Below are 26877 nucleotides of genomic sequence, written 5' to 3'. Positions count from 1 at the left end.
CACTGGGCTCCCTTCTGGCTGCAATATGGCAACAGAGAAACGGCAATTAATGTTGCCACAGATCCCCTGTCTGTCTCCAAAGGGTTGGACGGCATGGCTCTGCCAGCTGGATCTGGCCCGCAGGCTAGAAGTTGAGCACTGGTGAGTAGGTCATTCAGGGGAAGGATTTTGCTTTTTGTTCTGAAGCAACGCCTCAGCTTTAGTGGTAGGGAGAAACATTCTGCTAAAGGTACTTCATTATTAAGATAGGAAACAGAAGGCTTGACCTCTTGCAACCAGTGGAGAATGTGTGGTATTATGGGGAGAGTAGTGTTGTAGGTGTCCTGGACTGATTTCAGTTCTGCATGTTGAACTTTGCCTAAATGCCTCTCACAATTTTAGTTGGCTGTTTGTTATTCCTTTCCTGCCTGGAAGAGAGGTAGCTACATTAGTGGTGAAAGGTATAATCCTAAATTTTCAAAATATTGTAGGAAGCAAAGATTTACTATTATTATTGTCATCGTCATCATCATTGTCATTGTTGTCATCATCATAAAAAATATTGCTTATTTAGGGGACCAAGACATGGTCAGTGTACTAGCACTGATGACAGGGCTACCATTGATTTCTCCCCTTCTGCGAGCCATTAGGAAAGTAGGGGTTTGCATGTGTATGCAAGAAAGCAGGAATCAGAAAGGGATGGATAAAAGCTGTGTGGTAGATTCAAGGGGAGAGGTAGAGCTAAGAAAGGTGTGAAGAGTGAAACAGAGAGGGAAGTCCTGAAGGAGAAGACAGAGGGGAGAGGAGAAGATCCCTGTTCAAAGGTCTGCATAAATTCACTTCAATATTCTTTACCTTTCCCTGTGAAAATCATGCCTGCTTAGTGCTTAACCCAGCTGCTAAATCAGCCTTGGCAATATTTATCTACTGAGCCTCAGTGCCTGCTTCTGAATGAAGCAGTACAGGTGTGTGTGTCTGGGCTAATGAACAGCACATGTTTTCAGTTTAGAAGTTGAGTTAAAAGACTCCTGAGAGTCACAGAAAATAGGGATAGAAAAGGGGAGACAGGTGTCCTTTTAAGACAAAGCCATTCTAAAGAAACCTTTCTTTCAAAGGACAAAAACTTGGCTCATTCTAGATGTTCAGACTTAGCTTGGTAATAAAGCTAGGCAGATCACAGCTTTAAAACATAGGACAGACCTTAATTTGTACAACATCTGTCTGATGTGGGTATTATATTTTCCTTGCAAATGGGTTTATTTATTTCTAAAAGAATCAGCACAAGTTTAAAACTCAAAAAATGGGAAGAAGGGAGCGTACAAAATAGTAGGTGCCAAACAGAAAGGGGTGGCAGTAGGATGTGGGTACTGGGGTGTTATGCTGCAGAATGATCTTGGGCAAGTCTCTGCCTGTTCCCTTTTCCCCTCTTTGTCTTTCTCTTCAGACAGCAAAAGCCTCTTACTAAATGTCCAGACTGTGCTGAGGCAAGGTACTCACCTTGGTGGGGGTTTCTAGGCACTACTGTGGGGGGGGAAAAAAGGGAGAGAAAAGAAGTGCTGCTGTAAGGTGGGGGAAGAGTATATTTTGTGTTCAGGTGTCTAAAATGCTGTTGTACACAGAGCTCATAAATATAACAAGTTCTGCTTTAAAAGTGGAACTGCCTGCTATTGATACACTCATCATTTGTTCTGAATGACAGTCAAAGGAAAGCATCCCCTGTGAACTGAAATCCAAATTTCAAATCAGAAATGCCTCTGGTAGTATATGGACCAGACTACATACCATTAAGTCAGAGCATTTAAAAACTCTCTAGCTGTATATCTATCTATTCTTTGTTCCTCTCTCTGATTTCTGCATGGAGCATGTGGACTAACTGTTGCAAAGACTCAGAGGAGTAAGATAAGATATTTCTGCACGTTGATTTGGGAATGGATGTTTGAATGCAACACCTGCTGGTTTTGACTGTGATGAGCATCATTCATTTGATAGGAAATATTGTATGTTTACTCTGTTTTCTGAATTAAAAGCACATTATTTTCCAAGGAAGCTTGTAAGAAAATAATACCGGGGGGGTATTATTTTCCTGGGGGAAACAGAAAAGAATCACTCAGAAAGGTTTGAAATTCAAAAATCTAATAGTCTGCTTTGCAATGACCCAGCTTCTGGCAGAGAGAAAATCACTCCCTTGCATATATAAGCCACATAGGAAACTTAATGAAATAAGTATGCAGCATGTAAAAAAAAGTTTCAATTAATTATTAAACCTTAAATAGCTACTACCTCATTTCAATAGACTTGTACTTTTAACAAGCCATTAGTTCTTTTTGGCCAATACCCAATAATAATTTTTCAAGAATTGCCATTAGAATATAATGGTGTTGGGTGGAGAATATGGGGCTGTCCAATTGCTGTAGCTTATTGCATTTGTGATCAGTAGTTGTTATAAAATTATCCTGGATGCTGGCAGGTGCAGTATTGGACTTACATTCTCAAGAACAAGAGCATTTCCTGAAATGTGAATTAGCGTAGGAGAGAAATTTCATTTTGTTTCTAAGATTGCTGAGGAATCGCTGATTAGCATTTCTTAAATTAGATTGGAATGGAGTTATAGACTCCTTGCTAGTAGAAATAGATGACTATTTTGGAACATATGATTTTAACCAGGAGGAAAAGTGTTTTGAAAAGAACAAACAACGAAAGTATCTCCACTTAATTTTCAGTAATTTCTGTACATGAAAACCTTAACACAGTGTCAGGTTTTCATTTAATACAGTCACTACTTGCTATCCTAGTAGTATCCCAGACCAACGTTGCGAAGTTTATTTTCTATTCTAAGAAAAGAGAGAGAACAGTAACATCCTATCAGTGATTAGTTTTTTCTTACCGATGGCCACTGCATCCAAGAAAATGCATTGTGGGGTTTGATCCTTTGTCAGGCAAATCTCCCACTTGACTTTGGAGTGGACTGAGGATTGCAAAATTTGACTCTGCAGTAAGTACACAAGAAATGGAAGTATGCATATGTGCCTTTTTTATTTTTTGTACAATTTCACACCCACAGAATAAAGGATATAAGAAAGAAATCTTCAGAATCTGTTCAAATTGACTGACTCATAATTTATAATATCTGGTTTTGTGACTAAATTCTCAATTGAGGCTACTGTGTGTTGAGAGCTTCCCTAAATTACCTTTCCTACTATAGATCAATTTTAGAGATCCATTACTCAGTGGATCAATTCTTTGAAATAAGTGGAGAAGATTTATCTGACCACACAGCACAAAGCATATTGTTAAAGGTGCCTCCAGGATTCCAAGCGAAAGGCCGTGTCCATGAAGGTGACTTGCTTCATCCCTGCTAAGAAGTTTGCCAGTTTCTCCCTCAAGTTAAAGGATCCTAGTCACCTCTCCATTCCCCTAGACTTTAATTGTGTGGGATAAGAAATCCTTTAATGTCAGGAAGGGGCAAAGATGGAAAAAATACATGCTAAGACTGATTGAATGCCAGTAATAAAAGTGTGCGGGCCGGGCCCCGATCCCGCCCTCGTCGCCATGCGCGGCGGTGATTCCGATCCCATTCTGGCTGCCATGGGCAAGCCGGGGGCTCACCGGGGTTGTACTGGACCCGTCTCCGGTGCACGCGGGCTGTGGCCGTCAGCCCGGGCACGCGGGGTGGGAGAAAACCGCGAAGCGGCTTGCGCATGTGAGTTAGAATTAGTCACGGAGGCATAACGGTTGATTGAAAAGATTGTTTACTTACACCCAAAGATGGTATCGGTGTAGGCTGGATAAGTTTCCAGGCACAGCTCCCACTTGAACCCTTGTTGGAGGACTCTGACAAAACGATTGCTCCCACGGAGTTTGCTAGGCTCTGCGGGTCCAGTTAAGTTGGGTTCGAAAAGTTTCCCCGGAGTTATTCAGGCTCCGCGGGTCCGATAAGTTTTCCCAGGAGTTTGCTAGGCTCTGCGGGGTCCGAAATTACAGGAAAGGGATACATCTAGGATTGCACTCGGTGACGGGGAGAGGCGAGAAGCGAAAGCTCCGTAGGTTCGGTTCTATTGCCTCTCTCTGCCTGTTTAAGGGAGGCACACCGGGTCCGCGAGGGTCCACACTGCTTGGAGATCTTCACACAGAATCTCTCGCTCTTCCTCTCTCCTCCTGCTTGGGCGGAAACTACCCAAGCCTTTTGTACGGCTAGCAAGCCAATCGCTAGCCGCCACGTGTGCCTAATTAGGAATCGGCCAATAACATGGCGTGGATCCTAGTACAAATGGCGGGAACTTCTTTGCAACGTGTATCACTACGGTGCAAGAAAGAGATGCACCCTCCAAAGAAGCTGCAATTTGGTGGGAAATCCCCCGTTGCACCAGAGTTCTCTAGCAGCAGAGAATTCTACCGTGCAAAGAAAATGACAAATTTGTCGGGAAATAATTTAGTGGTGCCGAAGCGCACACATAAACAAAAAATCACAACTTTGGGTTGTGACAAAAAGCAGTACATATATGTGTTGTCAGAGTTGAAGGTATTCTTATGTAGAGTTTAGATCATGATTCGTATAGTGTTACCAGATTTGCCCATCACTTTGGGGTGTGCTCATTTATTAGGGATACATTTCTAGGGTCTTTGTAATTCTAACAATGTGCTGCTTGTGTACTGGTGTTTCTATACAGAGCTGTATATCTCCCTTCTGCAAGTCCTCAACCCCAAAGGAGCTATCTTGTAGGACTCAGTTTCAATGGGGCTGGGTTCCTCCAGTCACCAAATCAGTCATACACACAAACACACACAGATTAACGTGACACGCCTGACCCAGCTGGGTTGATCAGCATGGACAGGCTGACACCCTTATATGCCAGGAATCATTTTATTAAGGTAACAATAAAATGCAGTCAGACCCAAGCACACAGGTGAACAGAATACCTCTGAATCCGGCTGGCTGTCCAGCTGACACCCTCATGGGCCAGCATTCAGTTCATAAGGGCACGTCTGAGTCAAACTGGGACAATCAGCCTGTACAAGCTGATCCCCTTATGTGTTTCAAACTCAGCACGTCCCAATCTTTTGCCCTAACTGTCCTAGTAGTGGTAGCCTCTTGATGAGCAGACCCCACAGTATTTCTGGGCTTCACAGGGATCTTTAGCTTAGGTAAAAGAAGCATTGCTGCAGAGCAAGTGGGGAAGGAAAGTAGAGAAGGAAACATGCACCCAGTTACTACCAGTTTAACTATAAAAGTGATTTATTGCTGAGTATATGAAATGTATAATGGTACTAGTAATAATAGACATGCAAAGGAAAACAATCACAAGCAATTACAATACTACCCTGGTTTCACTAAGTATTTGGGGAAACTTAGCTCAAGTTTAACTAATACAGTTAAGTTCAGAAATCTATGCCTAGAGAGAAGAGAAAGGGAGAGAGAGCGAGAGCTGGGGTCTCACCAGTCCAAGGCACTCGGGTTCCAGTGCTGACAGGTAAAGTTCTTAGCACAATCCTTGAAGGGAGATGATCCCTTTCTTCCAGCTTCTCGAGAACAACAGCAGATGGTGTCAGAAAGATTTCTTTTTTTTCTTGAAGCACAATGTTGCTGCTTTTATACCCTCAGTTCAGCTTCTTCAAAGCATTCTTTTAATAGTTTAAATAATTGTCTTTTCTATTAACAAGGGGTTATCTGGTTTGGAACAGCTCAAGAAACTGATCAATAACCAGGAAAAACGTAAGGTTAAGGAGTAACCAGACACTTAGGAGCCCGCTTGAAACTCTTATGGATAGCAGATATACTGGATGGGATACTTCATTGTTTCTTCAGAAACAATACATAGCTTGCAGTGTCAGAGTTTTGTATTTGTACCTGTTGTGAATAGGCCTCAGCTTAGCATGACTTTTCCAGATCTTCCTGTAGTCTTTTAACAAACTTAAGGGGATTACTTGGAGTGTTCATAAACTTTGTGGGGAGGACTTCCACCAGTCATCCTGGGAAAAGTATGACAGCATTTGTGGTCAGGGCTCCAACGGGCTGGATGCTGTGATGAACCCTTTACCTTTGTTCAAATGTTGCCCATACCCCCTCTGACTCAGTCTCTTTGCCTCAGCATTCCCTAACCCGGCAATTGAGTTTTAGTCAATCAAGTTTAAATAGGCCTCCCATAGTGGGACCGGGGAATGTACGGCCTGAGATGCCTTTACTTCTGCTTAGTTCTGGTTAGATGCGGGGGGGAGGGGAAGTCTTTGTAAATCCAGATTAGAATTGGTCTGATAAATGCTGAGCTGGGTGTGTGTAAATGTGGGTTGATTAATATTTGGAGCACAGATTCCTGATCATGCAGTACTCCCCTGCTTTCTGATCCCAGAATTCACTGTGGTCTTTGCTTCAGGCTTTCTGTTCTCCATCTCCCATGTAAATGAATTGTCATCTGGTTCCATCTCGGATGCAAAATGAGACCTAGGGGAGTTCTTCATTCTTGTCACCCTTATCTGGAGCGCTTAGGTGTATCTCCCACTGCATCTTCATTGTCTTTCGTAATCAGTTCTTGTTCAGGTAGGGGAAAATTCTTTGCGAGTCAGACAGGCTGCATCCTGTGCCAGGATTCCCCAAGAACAGGGAGCTGAGAGGTAACAAGAGGATGATCCTGGCTCATGCAGGGGGTTGGACTTGATGATCTGGAGAGTCCCTTCCAGCACTATTTCTCTTTGATTCTATGATTGCTGTAATCAAGCTATGTAAACACACATGCATCTCTATCTATCTGTCTATTTATATATACACATGCATACCTATAAATACATTTTAATTCCATCACGGTTTCTATTTTCTCTTAGGTAATCAGCTCAGATATAGGATCTACCGTTACCTTCTGGCTGATCGACACTGGGCAGAAAATCAAACAGTTTACCGGTTGCCATGGGGATGCTGAGATTAGCACTATGGCATTGGATGCAAGTGAGACAAGGCTCTTAACAGGGAGCACAGATGGGACAGTAAAGGTGTGGTGAAAGGAAATCATTTCAAACTATTTGCTTCCCTCACAGTCCTCTCCATCTAGGTAAAATGGGCCAAAATGTTCTGCTATAAAACAGGGACTCCCTCCCCAACACACACGATTAGCCTTGCACAGAAAAGCTGTTGAAATCATAATGTTGTCAGGAAAATGCAGTTAAATTTAGTTCCTCATCTAATGCTTTAAATAAACCTAGTGCTTTACCAACTAGAAATTCTAAGGTATATTCCTGTTTCAAAGAATTTGCAAATCCTATTTTCCTTCACCACTCAAATGTTCCCATAGATTTAAAAAAGAGTGCTTATAACAGAAAGAGATGCCAGGTTTGACCCCTAGCATTCTTCTTTGAGTAGAGAGAACTAACCATGTTAGTCTGAAGTTAGGCAGAAGGCAGGGCAGTGTGGCACCTTATAGATTAACTGGTTCGGAGAGGCATGAGCTTTCATGGCATAAGCTTCATTATAGCATCTGATGAAGTAAGCTATAGCCTGTGAAAGCTTATGCCTCTCTGAATGAGTTAATCTATAAGGCGCCACACTGCCCTGCCTACCTTCCTCTTCGTTATCTGTCTTCCACCTGATTTTGTCATAATTTAAACAGAATATGCCCCTTAAGCTAAGTACAAACAGTCAAAAGGCCCGAGGCTGAATTGATTCAATCTTTGCAGTTTAGTTTAAACTGTGTAGATTGAACCCATAAGGAAGTGAACAGACATTTACTCTTGATTCCACAAATGCAGCCACATGCCTGCAGTAGCCCGGGCCAGAAACTGGGGGGCACTAGAGCATACCTCCCTGCTCAGCTGGAGCACACAGCATGGGCCAAGGCTAGCCTTCCCACCCTGAGAGGTGAGGGGTTTGCAGGGGAGGTGCAAAGCATCCTGGGATACTGGGGGACTGTGAAATCTGGAGGTGACCTGGGACAGAAGTTAAATAAATTGATTTAACCTAACGTATCTATCTAGGTTTATCTTTAACTGTTTTCAACTCTTTTGAAAGTGGTTTATGTGCACTGAACTTCTGTTGTGTTACAGATTTGAACTGGTTTCCAATCACTATACTGGTTTATGTGTAATTTCTATGCCTAACCCTAATGCTCAGTCATTCTCATTGCTTTTCTCTGAGTCCCTGGAGCTTTGTGGTACCTAGTATTTTGTGCCTGGAAAGTTTTTAGTCAGAAATGGCAACTAAGTTGATGCAGAAGATAAAACACTAGGGGCTCCTATACATGTGCAGGAAGGCTACTCCATCATCAGGTGTATCAGCATCCCCACGCTAAAAAATGGCAGTGGAGTACTTTTTAACTGAAGCTCATTCAATGAGCTTTAGTTCAAAGTGCCCCACCACCATTTTTCAGCATGGGGATGCTGATACATGTGTCACTTCAGGTGCTTTTAATTAGCGTGGCTCCGAGCTGTGCTAATTAAAGCATCCCTGCCCCCTGTAGCATGTCTATAATGCCCTTGTTTTTATGGGGTTTTTTGGTTTTTTTTTTTACTTCTAGAGACATCTATTCAAGTGCTGTTATGTCAAACCTTAAAATGAAGTTATAAACTTCTTTCAAATCTCCATGTGATTATTTGACCATGTTACAAAACCATTGTACAACTTGCTTGTTGGTGTTTTAGTTCCTTCTAATGAGAGACTCTGGGCTTGAACATTGGGGTGTGTGCTTCAAGTCAGGAAATGGGTGTATTGGCAGAAAACTAAGCAGTGTTATGGCAGGCATTAAGTCAATCTGATCAGTCCTTCACACCAAGGCATGTTAAATTCACATGGCTTGAAAAATCTTATGGGACGGTCAGGTTGATTTCTGGCTCTTTCAATTTTATTGGCTTAAGTTTTTGAAAATCCTTATTCCCAGAGGCTATTCCCCCACACATGGCTAATTTTTAAATAACTGGTTAGTCTGCATTCAGTTATTTTTATTGTGGTAGTAACTGTGGGTCCCTGTGGACCTAAGCACTCTGACATAACACATAGGGTGACAGTTAGTACTCTAAAGTGCTTACAGACAAATCTATTGCAGACAAGTCAAAGGATGGGGATGGGGGCAGTGAAGTGACTTAGCAGAAGTAATGCAGAAGTTTAGCTGAAATTTGGGACTCAAATTATACTGTTGCTCTTGGCTGACTGGAAGTAATCTTAAGTGCAGACACTATTTGAAAGCAGTGGAAATCCTAGCATAAAACATTCAGTGCCTAAGAAAGTGGAGTGATGGCTAACCTGTCCATCCTATAGGTGTTTTTAGGTACAAAAAAAATGTACCACAACTAAACCAGTAGAGATAAGGTGGTAAAACCAGCCTAATGCAAAATGTAGTTATAGCAGTATAGCTTATTCCTGCATGGAAAAGAGTAAGCTATACCAGTACAAGGTATCTTGAGATCAATATAGCTTCAGCAACACTGATTTTGGTTTTAAAGACTCCCCAGTACTTCTATCCTCGTGAAACCCTGTAAGTGGAATAGCTATATGAGTACAAACACTTTATTCAGATCAGACTTTAGTCAAAGAACACACTGAAAAAAAAATCAAAAATAGGATGGAGGCAGATTCTTGAACTAGCATCATGCACCTCAGGATAAGTTGGTTAAGCAGGATATTACTGTATTATTATGCTGTTAATAAACCCTAAAGATTAAGCTTTCTGAATCTTGTTCATACTAACAAATAAATTCAATGCCTTCAAAACATATTCCTACTGCATGTAGGAAAAATATAGAACGCCAACACGTGACCTCAATATATTTTTTCTCAATGGCAAATCTACTTTGCAGAAATAACTCCTCTATGTAGTACTTTGTAATATACAATAGATTATACCTGAAATTAGATGTTTTGGCACTTTTAATCTGTAGGAGCCAATGTAGGAGCTATAAATCAATACATGCTAGGATAGCTAAAGTACACATCTTGAGATGTGCCAGTAGACAGATCTTATTGGCTTGTGTTTAGGATGACTAAAATGATGAAGCTGTCAATGAATTATGTATGAATAAAGAAGTGAACACATATGGTGTCTGTGTTAGAAATAGGACACAGGACTCAAATGTGACCTGGCATCTCTTCCCACCTCTGACACTGGGTTCTGTTCTTGAACTTCTTTTGGGCCTAGGGAAAGTCATTTAATCTGTGTCTTTGTTTCTCCAGCCTATAAAATGGGGTATATGCTTCTCCCTCCTTTGTATGTTGTCTTGAGATTTATGGATGAGAAGTGCTATTTGACAGCTATGTGCTGGTATTATTTATTAATTTTATTATGCTGTGCAGGGGCCAGCCAGACCAGTTTTATGCCATTATAACTCCACTGTCTTCAGCATAGTTATCTTTGATTTACAGTGGAGAGGAAGAAAATTGGACTCAATAGGTTTATTTTTTCATTGCTTTATTGATTCTGAAGTTACCAGAAGATTTTCTGCTTTGTCTCTGCTAAGAAATTATGGCTTACTCTTTTTTTTTTGATTGAAGATCTGGGATTTCAATGGACACTGTCACCACAAGCTCAGCATTGGAAGAGACCGAGCTGTTGATATCTCCCAGATCTTGGTACTAAAGGAGACGATATTAATTACAGGCTGGGACAGGTATTGTATATGTTATAATACAACCCAGGAAGAGATAAATTACTAAAATGTGCTGTTTGTCTCAGTTTCTGGAGATAAAATCTATCATGGTCTAATTTTCTCCAAACACAGTAACTCATTGACTGGGTGGTAACGCAGTTCAGAAAAATATTAAAGAGCTGGCTGCGCATCAGTTGGGAGGGTATTACTTTAAAGATGTAACAGAGTTGGGGAGATTACTTGTGGTATGTCTTGTAAATATAACACCCATACTGCAATAGTGTTTCCACTGTGGATCCTGAATCTTTTGTTGAGGGTTCTGTTCACAGTGAGACCATTGCAAAATTTACTGCCTGTAGCATAGAATTGCCACAATATTGACTTTCCTTAGCTTTATAAAGCACCATTCCCTATGCTTTCTACTAGAAGAAAAAATCTGCTTCAGAAATTGTAGAATTCCTGCAGGAATTACAAGTACATAAAAGAGCTTTTCTGCACTAAGATGCTATGCAGGTGCTAGGAAAAAAATACTGCAGGACATAATTTGAAAACATTCTGTCTATAAATTTGGAAATTCAGCGAATGCAGATGCTGCTGTACCTAAAAGGTAATTTACACAGCATTTGTACAGTGTAGAATTATGTTAATGGGTTGGGAATAGGATGGAATAAATTGTCTTTGTATCTTTTCATCCTCTTTGAAAATTTAAGAACCAAATTATTTTTGTGTGTGTGAGACTTTTAACAGATATAAAACCAGGAAGAAAATCCCTACTAATGGCCATGAATACATGATATACATAAGCAGTATTCTAAAAAAGGAGAAAAAGTGCTTTTAAATATTAAGGCATATATATTAAAGGGCTCAGTCCAGAAATGCTTATCTATCTTACAAATATACGATTGCTACTTGTGCATGCTTGCAAAAATAATTATTGCTCATTAGTGACCCACATATCATTACGCTGAATTGCAGTGATGTTCAAGGTGAACAGTAAAGTTAGGTTGGAATTAAATACATCAGTGATATTGCTTTGGTTTTCCTTTGGATTGAGCCACTGCGCCTGAAAAGGTTCATGGGTAAGAGTTGCATCTTTTTACCTGGTAACTCCAAAGGCTGTTTGTGCCCCAAAGCTTGCAAAGAAATTTCCCCCAACTTTTTAGTTGGTCTAATAAAAGATATCAAATCTACCCAAAGAACCTTACCTGCCTATGTCCTTAAACAAATGTGGCTACAACGAACAACCCTGCAACATGTCCCTTAGTTTTCCCTTTGGAATAAATGACCATCATCCTGGCAGCATCTGTTTAAGACTGCATGCTACAGTGCCCTTGCTTTGAGATTCATCTGGACAACTGGATGCTTTTTGGATTGAGTTTCAGTTTTATAGGGGTGTCCTATCCCTGAATTTTCTCCACCAACAGCCATTGATTCCAGTTCTCCTAAATAAATCAAGGTTTATTTAGCATGGGAAATAGAAAATCAATGTAAATACACTTGAGTGGAATAAAACACGTCTCTGCTGGATGCCATGCAGAGTGTAGTCAACATAAATCTTGTGCTTGCAATCTATAGATTAGACAGGATTAAAAGACTTGTCTCTTAGAGAATGTGACATAGATTTCACTTAGAAGACTGTTGATCCCATCACTTTCAGTTTAGGGTTTCTTTCTGTTTTCTTTCTGGAACTGATATTCAGGTTTCTGTTATTCCTTCTGCTTTTTTCTGGCTTGCAGAGATGAACTAAATTGTATTATATCATGCATAAAGGCTCTCAAGAAACTATCATGCCACTTATTATACCTCTGCCCTGGCTAACATTATGGAATATAACTCCCTACTGTGATGATTGGAGATTAGAATTTCATTACCTGGTTCAGTTTGCCTCCTTTCCTTGATTCAGTCCATACTTCATCCTTCCTATCTGTTGCTGCAGCTGTACTAACACTTGTCCATCACCTATGGCAGACCCTCACTGGCTTTTGGATTGGTGGATGAAAAGGTCAACTGTAAATGTAGGGCTGTATCTTCCCAAGTGGAAAAGGATGTAATACAGATATTATACCGCTGTCCCACAAACTTAGTACAGCATCATCAAAAAACTTATTACAAACATCATAATTAACTTAGTATAGCAGAAAAGGTCCTGGGGGTTACAATGGACAATAAACTGAATATGAGCCAACAGTGTGCCCTTGTTGCCAAGAAGGCTAATGGCATACTGGGCTGCATTAATAGGAACATTGCAGGCAGGTCCAGGGAAGTGATTATTCCCCTCTCTTTGGCATTGGTGAGGCTACATTTGGAGTATGGTGTCCAGTTTTGGGTCCCCCATTACAGAAAGGATATTGGCAAATTGGAAAGTGTCCAACAGAGGGCAGTGAGAATGGTTAGGGGGCTGAGGAATGTGGCGTATGAGAAGAGGCTGAGGGAAGTGGGCTTATTTAGTTTGGAGAAGAAAAAACTGAGGAGGGATTTAATAGCAGCCTTCAACTACCTGAAAGGTAGTTACAAAGAGTATGGCACTAGACTGTTCTCAGTGGTGGCAGATGACAGAACAAGGAGCAATGATCTCAAGTTGCAGCAAGGGAAGTTTGGGTTAGGTTTTAGGAAGGACTTTCTCGTAAGAAGAGTAGTAAAGCACTGGAACAGGTTATCCAGAAAGGTTGTGGAATATCCATCCTCAGAGGTTTTTAAGACCTGGCTAGACAAAGCCTTGGCCAGGACAATGTAATTGGGGATGGTCCTGTGCTGAGCAGGGAGTTGGACTAGATGACCTCCTAAGGTCCCTTCTGACCCTAATTTTCTATGATTCTCTGATCATAGACTGACCTTTAGAAACAGACATCTGACCCAGACAAAGTCTGATATCAGTAGGAGTATTTTTATACACAAAATCATAATGCCAGTACAATTCTCTTTTTATAAACATATCCAGGGGTAGAAACAGATGTTGCCTTTTCTTACCTTTGGGCTGCCATAATTTTTTTTTATGGTGGAACAAAGATGAAGCAAGCAGACATCTATGTCCTTTATCACACCACAAATACCCAAAATCTGTGGTGGTGGCAAAGGTAGTAATAAATTGTGCCGCTTTATTGTGGTTTATTATTTTACGTCTGTGTGCTGGCGGCAGGAGAGTGTGGGCAGCTAGAGATGCCTGTGCTCTCCAACCAGTCTGGGTAAGTGATTCTGAAGTGTGGGGGACTAGATCCTGTTCACTGTAGGGAATTTCCAGACAGGATCAAGCTCCTCAAGCTCCTAAAATGTGTGCTTAGTTTTCCCTCTTACACAGATGCGTCCCAGGAAATCTTGGGGTTGGCCTCAGTAAGTGGAGAAAGTAGAGGTTTCAGTGAGTGGAGCAAGTATTGGGGGAGACATCTGGGATCTCCTGAAGCAGGAAACATCCAGTGCCTCTACAACTGGTCATGTTCCATGCTGACCTGTGTGGAGCCATGGATCCACTCAGGTCGGGTCCCAGGGAGGAGGCATGGGGTGCTGGGGCATGTTGCTTTAACCAGGGACTCAGACCTTCCCTGTTGGAAGAGAAACTCCATGGAGATCCCAGAGGCAGGTCTCTTTAAGCAGGAAAAGTCTGGGCTATTCCTGCTTGAAAGCCTGGACTTTCCCCCTTAGAGATGTGCCCCCGGGAGGTGTAAGAGCCAAGGAATTCCCAGCACCCAATGCCTCCATACATGCGAGACTGGTGCCTCCTGAATTGGGGGGGGAGGGGGGGCACTCAGTCACTGAGTGGGGGAGGAGGGGTTCCCTGGTGGCCAATTGCTGGGGGAGGGGTCCCCCAGCAGCCGGATTGCAGAGCCCAGAAATGCCACCGCTGAAACCGGAAGTGCCACCGGGGGACCAACTCTCCGCCTCCCCTGTCGGTATGCGACTCCGCCTTCCCCCCCCACATTGGTACACCAATGCAGGGGGACATGTCAAGCACCTGCTGATGCTGCTGACAGCATCGGTTGCAGGGATGGCCCTGTCGGGGGGCACATGCCCCCCCCTATGCATCACCCGTGCCTCCATACACTGACCTATGCTTCAAATGGGGGCACAGGTCAGCACAGAGCATTGGAAATTCCCTGACTTCCCTTCCACCCTGCCCCGTGTCTCCTTGCTGGGACCTGCAGTGGCCCATTGTTTGCACAGAGGAACAGGTCAGTGTGAGTCCTAGCAAGGAGGTACAGGGTAGTGAGGGAGACTGAGAATCCACTGACAAGAACACATCACCCCTTGTCTTGCATTGGGCCCCTGCCTAACATAGATTCATAGATTCATAGATGTTAGGGTCAGAAGGGACCTCAATAGATCATCGAGTCCGACCCCCTGCATAAGCAGGAAAGAGTGCTGGGTCTAGATGACCCCAGCTAGATACTCATCTAACCTCCTCTTGAAGACCCCCAGGGTAGGGGAGAGCACCACCTCCCTTGGGAGCCCGTTCCAGACCTTCGCCACTCGAACTGTGAAGAAGTTCTTCCTAATGTCCAATCTAAATCTGCTCTCTGCTAGCTTGTAGCCATTGTTTCTTGTAACCCCCAGGGGCGCCTTGGTGAATAAATACTCACCAATTCCCTTCTGTGCCCCCGTGATGAACTTATAGGCAGCCACAAGGTCGCCTCTCAACCTTCTCTTGCGGAGGCTGAAAAGGTCCAGTTTCTCTAGTCTTTCCTCGTATGGCTTGGTTTGCAGGCCCTTGACCATATGAGTTGCCCTTCTCTGGACCCTCTCCAGGTTATCCGCATCCTTCTTGAAGTGCGGCGCCCAGAATTGCACGCAGTACTCCAACTGCGGTCTGACCAGTGCCCTATAGAGGGGAAGTATCACCTCCTTGGATCTATTCGTCAGGCATCTGCTGATGCACGATAAAGTGCCATTGGCTTTTCTGATGGCTTTGTCACACTGCCGACTCATGTTCATCTTGGAGTCCACTAGGACTCCAAGATCCCTTTCCACCTCTATGCCACCCAGCAGGTCATTCCCTAGGCGGTAGGTGTGCTGGACATTTTTCCTCCCTAGGTGCAGCATTTTGCATTTCTCCTTGTTGAACTGCATCCTGTTGTTTTCTGCCCACTTGTCCAACCTATCCAGGTCTGCCTGCAGCTGTTCCCTGCCCTCCAGCGTGTCCAGTTCTCCCCATAGCTTTGTGTCATCTGCAAACTTGGACAGAGTACATTTGACTCCCTCATCCAAGTCACTGATGAAGACATTAAAGAGTATCGGTCCAAGGACCAAGCCCTGCGGGACCCAAATGCCCACACCCTTCCAGGTCGAGACCGACCCATCCACCACGACTCTTTGGGTGCGACCCTCTAGCCAATTCGCCACCCACCGGACTGTGTAGTCATCCACATCACAGCCTCTTAACTTGTTCACCAGTATGGGGTGGGATACCGTATCGAAGGCCTTCCTGAAGTCTGAGTATACGACATCCACCCCTCCTCCTGTGTCCAGGCATTTCATAACCTGGTCATAGAAAGAGACTAGATTGGTCAGGCACGATCTGCCCGCCACAAACCCATGCTGGTTTCCCCTCAGCATAATTTGCCCTGCCGGGCTCTCACAAATGTGAGCCTTGATAATTTTTTCAAAGACTTTGCCAAGGATGGAGGTGAGACTGAATGGCCTATAGTTGCCCGGGTCCTCCTTCCTCCCCTTTTTGAAAATGGGGACCACGTTAGCCCTTTTCCAGTCCTCCGGGACTTGGCCCGTGTGCCATGAGCTTTCAAATATTCCCGCCAGTGGCTCTGCAATGATGTTGGCCAGTGCCTTCAGCACCCTCGGATGGAGCTCATCCGGGCCTGCCGACTTAAAGGCATCCAGTTCTTCCAAGTGACTCTGCATCACCTCAGGATCTACGTACGGAAGTCTGGCGCCTTGCTGCTGCCTCTCTACAACCCCAGTGAGAGACTTGTCGTGCCCCTCACTTAGGAACACTGAGGCAAAGAACTCATTGAGGAGTTCAGCCTTGTCCCCCCTGTCTGTCACCAATTGTTTCTGCCCATTTAGCAGGGGTCCTATTCCTCCCTGGGCCTTCCTTTTACTCCCAATATATCTAAAAAACAATTTCTTGTTGTCTTTTACTTGGGTTGCCATCCTCAGCTCCATGATAGCTTTGGCCCGTCTAACTGCCTCCCTACAAGCACGAGCAGAGGAGGTATATTCATCTTTAGTGATCTCACCCTGTTTCCACTTTTTATGTGCTCCCCTTTTGGCCCTTAGGCTGCCCTGGATTTCTCTGGTCAGCCATGGAAGCCTCCTGGCCCCTTTCCCTCTTTTGCCTCGCTCAGGGATCATCTTGCTTTGTGCCCGAAGGATCGTTTTCTTTAGGCACAGCCACCCTTCTTGGGCTCCCATCCCTTCAAAACTCCTACTCTGCAGTGCGTCCTTGACTAATCATCTGAATGCATTGAGATCAGCTTTCCTAAAGTCTAGCACTTTCACCCTACTAGTTACCTTACCCACTCAACGTCTTATGTTGAATTCTTTTATTAGGTGATCACTGTCTCCTAAATGGCTACCGATCTGGAGGTCCCCTATCATGTCATCCCCTGTTGCCAATACCAGATCCAGTATGGCATTCCCCCTAGTGGGACCATGCACCTCCTCTGTCAGGTGGAGGTCCTGTACACAGGTTAGAAACCTGCGTGAGCGATGGGACCTTGCTGTCTGCGTCTCCCAGCAGACGTCTGGGTAGTTTAGGTCCCCCATGACTACCGCCTCTTTAGCTTTTATGGTCTCCGAGAGTTGCCTCAGGAGCCCCGCATCTATTTCTTCCCCTTGGTTTGGGGGTCTGTAGCAGACCCCTACCACCAAATCCCTTTCTCCTTGCCCCCCATGTAGCCTAACCCACAATCCTTCTCCTTCCTCAACCTTGGATTCTGTCTTGATGAGGGTTGATGTATATTGCTCACTGACATAAAGTGCAACCTCCCCCCCCTTTCTTCCCTTACCTGTCCTTTCTGTACAATCTATAGCCCTCAATATGTACCGCCCAGTCATGGGATGAATCCCACCAGGTTTCTGTTAGCCCCACTAAGTCATAGGTGTTTAGTGCAAGCAGGACAGCTAGTTCATCCTGCTTGTTCCCCATGCTCCTAGCATTAGTATATAGGCACTTGAGCCCTGCGACTGGCGCCTTTGCTGCCCCCCCGCTCCGAGTCCCAAGGGGCCCATTGTTTCTTACCTTCTTGTTTCTTACCTGTTCTGTAGTGCTGGTCTCCCCATGGCTTTCAGGTTTCCAACGTCCTCCTTCTTCAGGCTGGGCTGTCCTTGTGGGTGTCACATGGTTTGGTGGTCCACAGCTTCCCCTGCCCTCATACTCCCCTCCCCCCGATGAGCCTAGTTTAAAGCTTGCCGAAGGAGATCCGCCAACCTAGTAGAAAACACACGCTTACCTTTGGGGGACAGGTGAAGCCCATCCCAGCTGAGCATGTCCCTCGTCATGATGTGCGGGTCATTGTCCAGGAAGCCGAAGCCTGCCTCAAGACACCACTGCCGAAGCCGCCAGTTGGTTTCTCAGATGCAGTTCTCCTGCCGTCTTCCTCATCCGGTCACTGGTAGGATGGAAGAGAAAACCACCTGTGCACCGAACTCCTTCAGCACACCACCCAGAGCACTGTAGTCCGCCATCAGGTGATCGGGGGTTCTCCTGGCCGCATCATTAGTACCCACATGGACTAGGACCATGGGGTAGTAATCGGTGGGCTTGATCCTGGCCTGGATTACCTCCGTCACATCCCAAATCTTTGCTCCAGGGAGGCAGCATAACTCTTGTGCCAAGGGGACCTGGCGACAGATGGGTCCTTCCGTACCTCTCAGGATGGAGTCGCCTATGACGAGCACTTGTCGCCTCCTCCACATGGTACAAGTGGTGACATGTTTCACCCAATAAAGCAGATCAGCTTGGGTGGGCCATTATCACCACAGCTGATCTGCTTTGATTTGGTGACAACTGTTTCTAGAGTAAGTGAAATGATTTAGTTTAGGCTTCTTAGGGTGAAACTACATGTTACACTCAGACAATACTATGGGTACTAGTATACTAGTCCCCTCTCCCCACTCCCTCTCTTCTGACTGCCTTCCTGTTCCTGAGGCACTGTGCTGCTTCACTTCCCGGCTGGACTGCACCCCATGCTAAACGTTAACTGGTAATGCACTACTGGTATAAATATACTTATTGTTTAAACATTTAAATATTTAACCTTTTACAATCCTATTCCAGACCTCTTCCCTCCACCCAGAGCAAGGATAGAGCCCAGGTGTCCTGACTCCTAGCCATGCCTTTGCTCACCAACCCTCAAGTGGCAAGTCAGAGCTGTATAGGCAAGAAACTATTAACTCTTAATGTAGGACTGCTCACTGCATATTGTAACTTAAGCATTGCTGAATATTTCACAGGTTTAGTATGGTCTAAGTGTAATGTGCAACTTCAGTGTTACACTTAGTTATATAACAGTTCTTATTTTAAAACTAAGCAGTATAAAGAGTGCCTACTCTGTCATAGGGAAGGAGACATGAGTGCTGAGTTCAGTATTAATTACTGAAGAGCAGGAAATAACTTGATCATAAAGATTGGTGATCACAACAAACTTGCCACAAACTGAAACACAAAAGTTTTGCATTATTGCCACTTGTGCCACGTCCTACATGATCTTTCACCAAATGGAATGGACTTAGAATCTTCCATTAACCTCAAGGGAAGCAGCACTGATTCTTTTAATCGTATGCATGGACATCAATTTTGATTAGGTTTGATGGGCCATGAACTGGAAGGTCCTGAAGTGACATTCTTTTTGTGAAAGATTTTAGCGGAGGCTCAGAGAGATTGTTTGAGAGAAGATCCAGTGTTTCTTAGTGTTTGAGTGATGGAAGATTAAAGGCTTCAACTTTCTTTCTTCTTCTTTGTCCTTATTTCTTAGAATCAGCAAACTCTTTCATGTCCTATCTGTGGTAGAGCATCACACTGCAGGAAAAAGGGTGTGTTATAGGGACAAGCTCTTCGTTCTGTTTTGGCAGTATGGTGGAAGAATAGCTGAAGTTCTTTTCCTTAGATAATTTTTTTTCCTATACAAATCATTTCGGCAGAAGCAAAAAGGAAAGGGATGGACATGTCCTTGAGATCTTTACTAGTGCTAAAAACCTTGTTGAGGTAGTCAAGTATGGCTACATTCAGAAAAAAAGAAAGACTAGATTCACGTGTTTCCTTTTTAAAAATTTGTGTATGTCTTCTATTAGGATAATTACTGTCTTCCGACTGAGTAACATGACACAGTTTCTTGTTCAGCCTGCAGAATGGAAAGGAGGGGTACAGCATCAGAATGACATCCTATGTGCTGCATTTTCACCACCACATACTCTAGTTACAGGTAGCAGAAAGTTTATTGCCTAATATATCTTCCGGAAATCAGGACGTGGGCAATCATTATTATGCCAGGCTGCTTCTATTACTGTGTGGGCTGGCTTAGCTACTAATGTGCCGCTGGCTGTGGTGTACTACCTATGAAATGGGACCAAGTTAGAAATTGTTAAGAAGAAAGGGAAAAAAGTGCCAGGACCGAATCTTGGAATGTTATCAGCTTGACTTTCCTCATTTATGTCATTGTATTTCAATTGATTTCAGCAGAATTATACCTCCACTTGCACAGGAGTGAATGAGGGTCAGGTTATTTGCATCTTTTCTTATCAGAGTGACAATGAACAGTCTTGTAGTTGTGCATTCAAGATGTCTAGGTTAGACTGGGTTGGAAAACTCCTCCCTGTCAGAGCAGCTGATCTTATGACATTTCAGCTCCTAATGACTGATGTATCAGGAGACTGTTTCCCAAGTTTTGGGCATTTTAAATCTTAAACTGTACCTAAGCTTTCACTTGACTTTGACCCAGGACCTCAACCCAGGACTATACCAAATTTGAAACAGTTCTTACCTGGTTCATCTTTAGTTAATGGATAAAGGTTATGAAGTAAGCTAGGGTCATAAAAGTAAACTAGAAGTGAAAGCCTTTTAATGCTATCTGAGAGAAAACCCAGACAACTACTCAGAAGACAAAGGAAAATGTTTATTGTCACAGAAAACATATGGGTAAAAAGGAAAGCTTTTTCTTTAAAAGGAGTAATATTATAGATAAGTGTTTTTCTTTGCCATACAGTTTTATTCTTTTACTAGGGAAGGGAGTTTAAAACTATGCTTGGACTATCGCTGATTTTAAGGAGCCCTCTCCAATCTCACTAACCAGGCTGATCTTGCAGACACTGATTTCGTGCCAACATACCTTCATGATTGCCGCAGAATGACACTAGTGGAAGCAAGTGAAAAAATAGAGCCAATGTTTAGTTTAACAAACCAGACCAGATTTGTTGCCATCAACCTTGTTCGGACCTGTAGATGGGGAATGGATTTAAGTCATGCCCTGCTGAAGCTACATGATTGCCCAAATTATAGCCTTCCAATTGTCATTTTTGGTCCTTGTGTCCAAGGGTGGCCTTGGTTGAGGCCTCACTTTTTGTTTTATTTTTGAACAGGTAGCACCTGAAAGCAGCCTCTAGGGGACTTACTTGCCTATTGTGTATGTGTTCAGGTCCCTTAGACTACTTGAAGATCTCAACAAATTTCTCTGTGGTCTACTTTTAATATAAAACTAGAATAACAACGCCTTTACAGTGACTTTTTCGGGAGATCCTTTTTTGAAATGTCATAGGCACATGAGACTACAAGCCCAGCTAATCCTTTTAATGTGAACTATCATGTAAAGCATGAAAATATTGCTGTGTTGGCAATCAAATAATTCTCATGCCTGAAGGATCAAGAGGCTAGGGGCTTTAATGCTGCGTTGTCTAATACAGGGAGCTTTGGTGGCGAAATTGTCATATGGGATAACAGCACGGAAAGTGTCTACCTTAAGCTTCACCTTGATCTGCAGAAGTCTCTGAAATCAAAATCAGGTGAGTGAGTAGCTTATTCAAGCTACAGTGCTTTCAAGCTCTAGATGAAACATATTAGCACTGTTTGCTTCTGCATATAATATTCAACATGCCACTAAATTACTGATAATTGAGTGCAGACTAAGGGGATTATTTACACCTTTGTCTTGTCAGAGTGACAAAAAGCAGCCTTGAGGCTGTGCTTGCTTTATTCGCTTCAGCTTATTCTCTATAGCTCTCAAGGCTATTGCTTCTGTTTATTGTCACAGATCTACATCAGCATTTTTATATTATTACTTCCAGCAGAGAGCATTCCTTTAATTTTTGCCTTGTTTAGTGCTGGACTATAAATAATACCAAGTATTCATGGAAGTGAGTCCTGCTGAGCCTACCCTTGAGGCTGCTTAGAACTGGAACATTTCATTGGGCTGATACTCTGCACAGACTAATGGTATAATGTATATTAAGCACCATGCCAGTTGGAAATCTATAATTATTCTCCACTCTAAAGCTGTAGACTGCATTAGAGAAGAAATACTGGAGTGGATTGTACGGTAGCTTAGCAGGAAGCATGCCTCTGAATTGAAAGTATTTGCCAAGTAATTTTCTTTAAATTTCTTCCATGATCAGTGTAGTGGGGAAATAAATATTGATATATATTTACAATTCTTGAAAATCAGTTGTCTCACTTGCGCAGACAGTATTCATCAGGGCTATCGGAAACGAATTAGAGATCCACTCTCTGTATGTCAGCTAAAATTTATATGTGGGATACTATTGCTTTGTAAGGAACAAGACATTTCAGAGGAAGAATGCTTAATACACTGTGAGTAGAACAGGTGTGTCAAAGGACCAATAAGAGCTTCCCGAACATTTAGGGGCCTATGCTGCGGAGGGGCAGATTTTAAGTTGTTAAAAATTGGTGCAGCTCTACTGGAATCATTAGCAGGATACTGCCTTTAACCCTCTGAGGATCTGGTTCAGAGACTGCAGATCATGCTAAAGCTCAGCATCTAATTGTTGGCAAGAGAAAACAAGGTAGTAAATGTATTTTGTGCTCATTAAAGACTGGAAACCTTATCGAGCCAGCTTCTGCTACCTTTACTGTTGAGTAGTATAGGCCATGGACTGATAAACAGGATCTCCTAGGAAAGTCCCATTTGAAAAGCAAGATGAGAAAGCAAATTGTGACCATGTAATTTGCCCCGAGATGGGAAATTGTACCCCAGTTCTATTCTAGAGTAATATCTTCTAAGTTTAAGGCATCCCATCCCCAGCCCAGCAGGTCAGTCCATGGGGGAGGGAATGGGTGGGGCCAGATTGAGACCCCTTACAGTGAGGGACAGAGTGCTGCAGAGGCAGGAGCAGTGGTAAGGGGAGTGAGGCCCTGGCTGGATGGGAGGTGGGAGCCCAGGCAGCTTGTCTAGGGGCCCAGGGGAGGGGGCTCCCTCCACTGTGCACACCCTGGCAGAGGCCCCCAGTGGCACATGCCCCCTATCTGTGCACAGTGGAGGCAGCTGCTGTTGCACGCTGGGCTTTGCACCCTGAGCCCTGCTGTAGCCTGCCCGGGAGCAGCCCGATACCACATGCATCCCACTGCTGGGCAGGCGGGGACAAGGCTCAGCCCAGCAACTGAATGTATGTGGCATGGGACTGCTCCTCAGCAATGACAGCTGCTTCCACCATGCACAGATGGGGTGCCCCCCCCCCCCCCAAGCCGGACAGTGCAGGGAGCTACAGCAGCTGTGAGGGGAGGAGTGGGGCTGGAGCAGGGGCAGGTTCTGCAAGGGTGGGGTATGGGACAGAGCAATGAGTGGCTCATCTGGGGGGTGCAGGGAGGGTGGGGCACAGAGCCCAGGAGGGCATGGGTGGCTGCAGGCTGCACTCGGGCCAGGTGGCAACAGTGCTGGGAGTGGGGCTACAAGGGTGGGGCTGCAGGCACCTGAAAATTCTCCATAGCCCCCCATAGCCCCTCCCCCCAGTGCTGCCACCACCCAGCCTGAACGCAGCACAGCCCAGACCCCCGCCATGAAGAGTACAGCACTGCCTTCCCCCATAGCTCATAGGTGAGTTTTTGGATGCCTGCAGTGCTCCCCTCCCACCCCATAGCCCTGCTCCCAGCACTGCTACCACTTGGCCCCAGCTTGCAGCAGCAGCCTGCTCAGCTGGCATGCAAGTCCAGGGGCACATACCTCCCATGCCTTCCTGGGGTGCATGCCCCATCTCTCTGCACCCCCTGGATGAGCTGCTCGCAGCTCCATCCCATGTCCTGGCTGTGCAGGGCCTGCCCGTACTCCAGCCCCACTCCCTCCCTCACTGCTGTTGGGGGGAGATCCCTCATCCCACTCAGCCCCTTCCCACATAGACTGACCTGCTGGGAGGGGCATGCCTCCAAATAATTTTTTCTCCCTCTGTCTCAATCTGCTCCCCTTCTTCCCTCCCCACAGACTTACCTGCTGGGCAGGGGGTGTTGGGTGGTGCGCAGTAGATTTTGGGTTGCCTTTAAATGCCAAAGGTGATCTACTTTGAAAGGTTGGAGACCACTACTGTAGGCCTTTCCCTCAAGGCTTGTTGTCTGACTACTCTGTGTATTGTCCTGTAGGGTCAGGCCAACTCTCAGGGTCTCAAAATTGCGCTCAGATGGGAGGGTATGACACAATTGCACTATACACACACAAAAATCAATTAGGTGCATATACACGCACACAGTGCATACACACACACACGGCGCACACATGCACACACTAGGCCCACATGCACACCAAGATTATCGGTCTAAGCACATGCACACCTATCACCAATTTAAGCACATACACACAGGTGAGTTCCTAACTTGGGTGATGTGGTATGTGTGTGCTTGGGGTACTTAGGATACCTAGGGTGCTTGGTGACTATGAGCGGGGGAGTCAAGGGTCAAAGATTTCCATACGGAGGGGAAGGAGGGAGAAGGATGGGGGGTTAAGATGAGAGAGGGAAAATAAGAGAGTGAAAGTTGCTGGGGCTGGGATTAGAACCAGCAGACTGGAAAAGGAGCTAGGGTTACTTAAGGTCAGGTGACCCCTGGGGTTACTCAAGGTCAACGTACCCTGGGGTTACTTGGGGTCATATAAGACTAGAGATATTCAAGGTTAAAGTAGTCCCTGGGGTTACTGTGTCCCAGGGTTACTTGGGAGGCAAGTCCAGGGTTTGGTGAGCAGATAGTTGGGAGGCATGGAGAGGGAGCCGAGCTCTCTCTCTCTTTCTTGCACACGCACATGATCAGAGGGGCAGAAAACAGAGGGGTCAGTAAGACAAAACCCAACTCAGGGTTTCAAAATACCAGATTTATTAAACAGACAACATGCTACACAGCCCCATGAAGTTATTGGTTCCCACGCATACACACACACACACACACACACACACACACACCCATATACTGGTAGCAGGAGAGAAAAAGGCTTGATGGAGGGATTGAAGTTAAGGTGTATAGGGACAAAGTCCAGATCCTTTGCTTGAGGAAGGAAGGTGGGTGATAGCTACCTATCCTGGGCTCTGAGTTGATCCTCGATGGCCAGTCGGGGTCCTCTCCTGCAAGGTGTTGTCCAGAGGGGGTCGCTGGCAGGTCCTCTGGGTGAATAGGTGGTGTGGCATAATGCTGGTCTGGCAGTGGTCCAGTTGTTGAGCTGATGGTCTGGTCGTTGAGTTCATTATTCAGTAGAGGCCTGCTACCATTGTATCTCAAGCACCCTCATTCATCCCCGTTCATTCAGGAACCAATTTACATGAGACTGGTTAGGTGTTAGTCATAGGTTACACCCGGGCAGAGGACACAAGATGGAGGCTTGACATACAGAATGGAAACTTGACATTACTTAACAGACACAGGCCTAAACCATACAGTATTAATATGAAACGATAAAAATCAATGCAAAAATGATAGGAATACAATATAATACAATATAAAACAGTAAAAATCAATACAAAAGTAACAGAACACTATTTACAATATAAAAAGGGGCTTACTACAATAATAGCGTACAAGAGCTTATTTTAGCTTACCTAGTACTACTTGTAATTTCTTATAAGGGATACAGAGGGCAGAGAGGAAGTCAGAAATGGGAGAAGGGGAGGGAGTGTATTTTTTAATTAAAAAAAAAAAGAAAAACTGGGGGTTTTGCTACATGTGTAGCCATTTTCTAATTCCATGAATAGCTCTCTCTGCAGTTCAAATTGCAGGGTAAGATGTAGTTTACAATAAGTAAGAATGGCAGAAATCGGCTTCTGTTGATAGCATATTCATAGCTTGAACATCATCTTCAAAAGTTTAGCTTGACATTTACAAAGTGATAGATAATGAAAGCATTAAAAATATTAGTTTTTAAGTGTTTTGTGAGATGTCTGTTTACACAAATATGTTCTTTTGCATTACTGTGAGAGGGATTTTCTCTTATAGATACTCAGTACCTACAACAGCAACTTAGTTCTCAAAGAAGGTCCTCCAAAAGATGTACAATATCTGCAGCTGACTTTTATGACCCTGATGCTGAGTGCAACAATACTATTACTAGGCTTTTCTTCCTAGAAGACAGAAAGAATATTTCAGTGACAGGTACCATAAAGTATTTTATATATGGCAGAACTTGGTTCAATTTGCTTTGCCTACAATACATAAGAATACTTGAAAAAAACCTTATTATTAAAGGAAGCTGTTAAATCAATAATCAGTTATTATTTAAATTTTGTTCTCAATAAAATGGTTGAATTCAAGATCTTACAGTATTTCTCCTAGATTGGGTTAGAATATTTTTCAAATAACAACAAAAAATTACTTTTGGTTTGGATCCATCCTTGATTTTGCCTGAATTGATTGAACCATAACTAATATTGACAGTGAATTTAAATGATCCGACCTAACAAGTCTGTAATTGAAGCCTAGCCACTTTCAGGTAAGCAAACTGTTCATTGATTTATACCCCATGCAATTCCAGTGAAGTCAATGAGGTTGCACAGGCCTTAAGTCATGGCAGGATTTGGTTTAGTGCTAGTCTATGCAGTTGCTCTCTGTCTTTGAGAATGTAAAATATAACCTCTGCTGCTTTGACCATCATTTTCTAAATCTACATTGGGTATCTGCAAAGCAAACTGGAAAGTGTCTGCATTTTTTTTTTTTATGATTTAGGAAATCTGCTTTTGAAAAGATTATTTCAGGGTCTTTTCTATATCTATAAAGTATATTAGGATTGGCTAGGGTTACTTAAATTGGCACAAAGCAAACTGTTTACATAAAGATTTACTTTATTCATGAATAGAAAATACAGGTTAAAAATAGGTCCCCAAAGAACAATTTTTAGTACAAGATTTTTTTTTTGCATTGCTATGGGAATGTCAGGTTTTAAATACCTATTGACTAATACATATTGCATGTAACTGGAGTTT

The 26877-nt window shown here is 43.8% G+C and overlaps 1 protein-coding gene across 1 annotated transcript in view; it reads left to right on the top strand.

Moving 5' to 3' along the window:
- The window catches only part of WDR49 (WD repeat domain 49), a 77759-nt gene that overhangs the window by 36618 nt on the left and 14264 nt on the right, over positions 1-26877 (top strand). The window contains exons 9-13 of the mRNA XM_014602761.2: positions 6793-6957; positions 10442-10557; positions 19777-19907; positions 21382-21480; positions 25895-26050. Of these exons, the coding sequence (XP_014458247.1) occupies positions 6793-6957; positions 10442-10557; positions 19777-19907; positions 21382-21480; positions 25895-26050 (667 nt within the window). The remainder of the gene's footprint in view (positions 1-6792; positions 6958-10441; positions 10558-19776; positions 19908-21381; positions 21481-25894; positions 26051-26877) is intronic.

Source organism: Alligator mississippiensis, chromosome 7, assembly GCF_030867095.1.
Source record: "Alligator mississippiensis isolate rAllMis1 chromosome 7, rAllMis1, whole genome shotgun sequence".
NCBI classification, from domain to species: domain Eukaryota; kingdom Metazoa; phylum Chordata; order Crocodylia; family Alligatoridae; genus Alligator; species Alligator mississippiensis.
Note: the sequence above shows the minus strand (reverse complement) of the source record. Positions and strands in the feature narration are given on the sequence as shown.